Genomic DNA, 6,331 nt, shown 5'->3' on the forward strand with positions numbered 1-6,331 from the left:
AAAATGTCATGGTACGTTATTTCCTAAGGTTATTTGTTACTGCTGGCGCTTGGTGTATCACGTGATTAATTGGCGTTCCCCACTGGAGTTACCCTATTTGTAGAACTTGTCTTAAATTAGGTGCTTTCCCTTTGTCACGTGATTAACTGGGATTTCCCACGGGAGTTTCTCTATTTCTAGGTTTTGGTTTAGATTAAAATTAGGTGTTTTCCCTATTTTGAAGACATGTATCTTATGCAAATTCGGTGCTTTCCCTTTGTCACGTGATTAACTGGGATTTCCCACGGGAGTTTCCCTATTTCTAGGTCTTGGTTTAGATTAAAATTAGGTGTTTTCCCTATTTTTAAGACATGTAGCCTATGCAAATTCGGTGCTTTCCCTTTGTCACGTGATTAACTGGGATTTCCCCTATTTCTAGGTCTTGGTTTAGATTAAAATTAGGTGTTTTCCCTATTTTTAAAACATGTAGCCTATGCAAATTCGGTGCTTTTCCTCTGTCACGTGATTAACTGGGATTTCCCACGGGAGTTTCCCTATTTCTAGGTCTTGGTTTAGAATTAGGTGTTTTCCCTATTTTTAAGACATGTACGTAAACTCGGTGCTTTCCCTATATTTAAGATTTGTCTAAAAGTTAGGTGCTTTCCCTTCGTCACGTGATCAATTAGAATCCCCCGAAGGAGTTTCTCTATTTTCATGGCGTGCCGAGAAATTAGGTGCTTTCTCTTTTTACAGTCACGCGACAAAACATTGTACATAATTAATAGACAAAACAACGCAGTTGGAAAACATGCGTTGTCGCTAATGTCTGGCTTCAGTCAATCACTTCTTGTGGTTCTTAAGACAAGCAAACTTATCCATGAGCCGCAGGCATCTTATAACACGCCTGGTGCGTCAGTCGGTTTAACTTTCGAAATTAGGGATTGTACATTGCATTGTGAAATGACTTGGCCATTGAACCATCACTTCTACTTATCAAGTCATACTATTAGGGCTTTTAATCTTGGATAAGTGACTATTAGTTAGATAAGTATTCACTCTTTAATTTGCTATTTTAAAATCGGAAACTCATGAAATCATTTCAGTGAGAAAGTTCGTATTTCATTCCCAACAATGCTATAATACCACAATAAGGAGGAACAATACAATAATATATATTACCACACGAAAAACTAAAATAAGGAGTAACATGCGCTTTGTAAGCAAGCTTGAAAATCAGTGAAACTAAAAGGCACTTGTACACAGCCAGGTCATAGTGTAGCAAAAGTACAAGGATTAAAAATACAAAAACAAGGCAGGTTAAGCACCAACGTCAGCCCATTTGGAAAAGTTTGACAACGCTTGAGTTGTTCTTAGCAAGCGATTTCACTCTCAAGTTTCGGTCGTCGGTTAAACGAACAGTAAAATGAGTCCGATACTGAAGTTTTTGCTAAAATAAATAAAAGCTTGCAATAGATAAATTGAAAGTTGAATACATGTGATGATTAAGTGCATAAAAAGAATAACAGTTGATTTAACTGCTGCGGATTTGCGCCCAAGCTTCTCCTTTCTTCTGATACTTCAGTGGTTTGTTGTCTTTGAAAACGGTTTCCACAGGGTCAGGGTTATCCGCGATAAATTGAAGGGTTGCCCGAATGTGATCACAAAAATTGTCGGGTTCAACTTCTGGTGAAGTGGACATATACCTGTTGAATACAGAGTTTGCTTGTTTAAGAACCTTGAAAATCTTTCTTTGCATTACATTAGCTGGTTGTAATTTATTCAAATTGGGAACTCGTCCATACAAAAGCCTACTGTTTGGATCAGCACTTCTCAACCTTTTTCAAGCGCTTAAGCCCTAAACTATATATACTTTTTCAAATTCATTCAAACTAGATGAACGAAAATTTGTGCTGGCGCAGAGGACTAAAGACAGTCTCGAACGCAACAGCTAAGAGATTGCAACAATAGCCGGAAAACAGAGCAGTGTGCATTATGGCAATATATAAGCCAACATAGATAAAAGTATCACCTCAACAACAAGAGGGATTCATGGTGTTGTTTACAATGTGGTCTTTTATCTTTGCTGTGTTTTCCAAAAATCACTTTACTGATTAGCTGGCAGCCCTTACAGTTTCGTAACTATAGGGTTCCAAAGATTCCTGCGAGTCACACAGTCCCATGCTAGGTAATAGTTATTACAAAACAAGGTGACACAAACAAGCTACTCTTCATCTCTATGTAACGCGTGTATGTGTCTATGCGTGTGTGTCTCTATGTGTCGAGCTATATTAATTGCTTCATTTAATTCTAATCTATAAAACTCGATCTACTGTACGAGTCTTACATGGCGACTCAGCGCAATCAGTCGATGACCCAACTTTGGTTCGAATCCTACAGTTTGAGAAGCACCGACTTAGATTAATCAAACGTCAGCCTAATGCTCACTGTCTTATGATGTCATCTGGTTGTTGAAGCCACAGTGATACTTCAGCAAATGGTTTATATGTGAAAGGTTCAAGTATAATTTCTTTCAACTTCCACCTGAAATAAACAATTACTGCAATGAGAAAACTGTTCTAATGCGTGATAAATGTGATTTAAAAAGACCGATTTAGGTAAAAATTTTAACCCATCACAAATTAGTTGGGAGACGATATCAGAGATCAAATTTTGGTCAATTGACTTTATAGTCAACACCACAATACTGCCTCTAAATACCTGTAAATACTTGTCATGTTATGAGGCCCATGCAGAGACCTTGCACTTCTCAAGGCTGGAACTGGTCCCTTTGCTTCTTCGTCAAACACACAGGGAAAGAGATCTCCCGTGGCTAACGTTACACAAATTCCAAATATTACTGGACTTTTGATGAACATATCATTGTGAGATATCAACTTTTGGTTCAATGTTGTGCAGCAAAAGGTCTTCAGGTGAAATTGCATTGGTAAATGTTCCGCTAAATAAGATGAGTGATGAATGACATTATCAAAATAAATAGGGGATAATAAAGTAGAAGTTGAACATTAACATTTACAAGGTTACTCCAAAACATGCAAAATATAATAATACCACACAAAGGATAATATTTGTAACATAATACAAATTATTTAAATTCAAAATTCACCAACGATTTTATTTCAGATTTACACAATATTAATTCTAGTTCATGTCTTATCGAAATAAATATAAATCAAGTAAACTTGAGCCCTACCTACTTTTGATGAATGAAATTCGCTGAGCAAATCCAAGGTTAACTTTTCAGATAAATTCCTTTCATCTTCAAATCCTCCAATCAAATGAAGATCAAACATATATTCTGGAAAAAAGGTTTAAAATTTTAGATAAACTTCCACAGCATTTGTGTGAACTATCTTAGCTTAAAACAGAAAATGTCAACCTATGCTGTCTTGAAGAAGGTACTTGGAGGCGTTTATCACGGAATCGATCATACCCTTGACCCCTTGCTTTGTTGCACAACCATCAAAATGGCCAAGTGATGTCACTTTGCTCTTGTTACATCGCAACACAACAGCGTGACAGGTTGTCATCATATCTGTACCGATGGCGGATATCTAAACAATTTTATTATGACTGATTGTATAATATTCTGCGCACCAGCTTTATATTACAAAGTTGTCAGTTTTGTGTAGCAATGTACACAATTAAGGCTTTGAAATGTATCATATATTGGACAGTGTATGAGGGACCACATTATGCAACCTTAGAAGCTAAGTACCTACAACATCATTGTTTGACGGTGATGTGGCAAATTCACGTTGGCTGACGTACAAGCAGCTGTTTAATGGTGTGATGCGAGTTTCATGTGCCTCTCTCAGTTGATTATTGCTTTCCTCAAAGCATCTTTCGTAGTTCTAATAAAGAAATGAATGTTTACAAACAAATTACAGTATTACTATCATGAAAAGAATATCAGATTGAAAGTATAGGAGATAAAATATTGGCTAGATGGATTTGACCGTAGATATATGCCGGCAATCAACATTAAATGATCGGCTAAAATTAGTCAGCCAGGAGGGTCATGTCTTTGGGGAGTAATTTTCAACAAATTTATAATGTAAATTTTGTTAAACAGATTTGTACAAAGTTTTTATGTTACCCTCAAAAACAAGTCAAAAGTCTCCAGCGAGTCTGTTTCAACAACATCTCCACCAATGAACAAGGGCATTTTAGCATTCGGCAGGTATAACTATCAGTTACGGAGAAAAACTACGTCAGATAAATTAGCCAGCTTCTCTGCAACACAAGAAAAGGATTACCAAACGTCTTAAGCTTACACATGACATGAAAAGTCAAAGTACATCAAATTGCAAACACATTTGGCAGTGTTCTACTAAAAGTCCTTATGAAAAAGAAAAAGATGAATACTTCAGAGATGTTTGAAATATTTACAACTTAAACAAAATGGATCCAAACATGATTATGATGAGTAATTATTTGCACAAAACTTCATATTATACAAATTGCACGTTTACAACAAGATTCACAGAAAACTGCTTTTCATTATTAAGCACAGCCTGTATTACGTTAAAAACAATCTTGGTTTAATCGAGTTATCAACTGCACAGAAATATTTCAAGTATAGAGAACTAAGCCTAATGCACTAAATAACTCGTCAAAAAAGCATTAATATGTCGGGATAAAACCATATAAGATCACAGTTACAGTACTGTGTCACTATTTAGTTTCCATGCAAGGACGCAAGAATCATTTCCCAAACACAAATCGTTCCAGTTTTGTTTATAGTATTCAAGAAGTATCTAATTCCATTTCTTCAATTGTAGCTGGCTGCTTCCAATACTGGAATGAATTATAACTGCTATCCAGCTTCAAATTACTACTTCCAACCAGTTTATTCTGGTTTTCAAGGTAAGCTTCATCAAACTTAGGAATGTCATCTTTCCAGTATGAGTTGTCAAAGTAAGCTGTGTTGCTTAACTGTAAGAAAATTTTACATGTACAGTACTTCAATCTTCCATTAATGAATTAGCTTATACCAGGAGCTAGGAAACTTTTCGTAGTCGACAGTCGCATTTCTGTTCACTGGGAATCAGTTAGGCCGCAACTTTAAAAGCATATACACACAAAGAATGAAAGCTTGTTTATAATGACAGCATAATAACTACAATGAGGTTGTTTACTATGAGCTAATGAAACAACAATTGGTTCCAGCATTGTTAAGTTTAGAATTATATGTTCCTCCAAGTAAATATCGCTCAAAACTAACAAGCAAAACAATTATGTTGAAACAAAAAATTGTTAAAAAATGACACAAGCTCTTTGAAAAGGTCACACTTTCCCAACCCCTGGCCTAGCCCTACATCATATTTAGTGCAGAAACGTTACAAGGACAAAAATCAAGTTATTTTCATACAGATTTTTCGATATATAAAAATACACTCAATGAACCTGACGATAAAATATATAGGCTATGGTAAAAAAATGTTGACAATTGTTTTGATGAGCTTCAAATGAAGTGCAAATCAAATTTTCAATCACATACAACTTATAGGCTAGGCCAGGGGTGGGCAACATACGGCCCGCGGGCCGGGTCCGGCCCGCGAAGGGATTTTGAGCGGCCCGCAGACAGTTCAGCAGTTCAGTTTAGCAGTTCAGTTTTGATTTCAGCAGCTATTGAAGTACATTATTCATTAATAAATTCATTAAATACTGTTTTTGGTCTCTATGCTTAAAACTTAAAGTTTACATTAAATACGATTTATTCCTTGCATAGGTGGATAAATACACAATTAATGTATCGATTCAGGAATCCGGCCCGCCAAGTACTTTATTTTCTCATATCAGGCCCGCCGACCGAAAAAGTTGCCCGCCCCTGGGCTAGGCTATATAATATACATTTATATACAGTATACTGAACGAATAAGATGGCAACAATACCTCGTCATTTACAGCCTTGTTTTGTGTTTTTTTATCTTTGCTTTGCACATCAGGAAAAATGGAGAAAAACTTTAGATTTGACGACATCATCTCCGACTCACAATAAATGGTTTTACCAGGGTGTTTGTTGGCTTCAGTTTTCAGATGTTTTGGTAAAAAATCATAAGAATTATTGTCCCTTAATTTCCTCTTTTCTTTTCTATTGTAAGAAAGGTCAAGCACGGCACATATACTTTCACACAATTTTGCTCTTTTCGGCCAGTCTATAGCAGTGTTAGATGCTTTGCGTTTGCCCAATAAATAGAACATTTACGTTAAAGTTTTAATTACAAAACCTTGCAAAACGTATACATATTTTGTAAGAACACAACCTTGTGACAAGCCTCAAAGTTAAAAGATAACGCACGTCTCACATGGTATGGTATAAAAATCTTTA

At 36.0% G+C, this 6,331-nt stretch overlaps 1 protein-coding gene across 1 annotated transcript; it reads right to left on the bottom strand.

Annotated features, from left to right (window-relative positions):
- Window positions 1-1,085: 1,085 nt before the first annotated feature.
- Window positions 1,086-6,257, bottom strand: LOC143461782 (protein N-terminal asparagine amidohydrolase-like). The gene is made up of 9 exons (XM_076959658.1): window positions 5,896-6,257; window positions 4,097-4,935; window positions 3,720-3,851; window positions 3,377-3,551; window positions 3,191-3,295; window positions 2,698-2,935; window positions 2,425-2,520; window positions 1,516-1,682; window positions 1,086-1,426 (listed from the first exon to the last, which is right to left on the bottom strand). The coding sequence occupies exons 2-9, from the start codon at window positions 4,163-4,165 to the stop codon at window positions 1,350-1,352; spliced, it is 1,059 nt and encodes a 352-aa protein (XP_076815773.1). The 5' UTR covers window positions 4,166-4,935; window positions 5,896-6,257; the 3' UTR covers window positions 1,086-1,349.
- Window positions 6,258-6,331: the final 74 nt, after the last annotated feature.

Source organism: Clavelina lepadiformis, chromosome 6 (assembly GCF_947623445.1).
Source record: "Clavelina lepadiformis chromosome 6, kaClaLepa1.1, whole genome shotgun sequence".
In the NCBI taxonomy this organism is placed as follows: Eukaryota; Metazoa; Chordata; class Ascidiacea; order Aplousobranchia; family Clavelinidae; genus Clavelina; species Clavelina lepadiformis.

Coding starts and splice junctions, on each gene's coding strand:
- LOC143461782 (XM_076959658.1), bottom strand. CDS start 4,165: ATGCCCTTGTTCATTGGTGGAGATGTTGTTGAAACAGACTCGCTGGAG. Junction 3,296..3,376: donor CCTTCTTCAAGACAGCATAG/GTTGACATTTTC, acceptor CCTTTTTTCCAG/AATATATGTTTGATCTTCAT. Junction 2,521..2,697: donor AACATGACAAGTATTTACAG/GTATTTAGAGGC, acceptor TGTTTATTTCAG/GTGGAAGTTGAAAGAAATTA.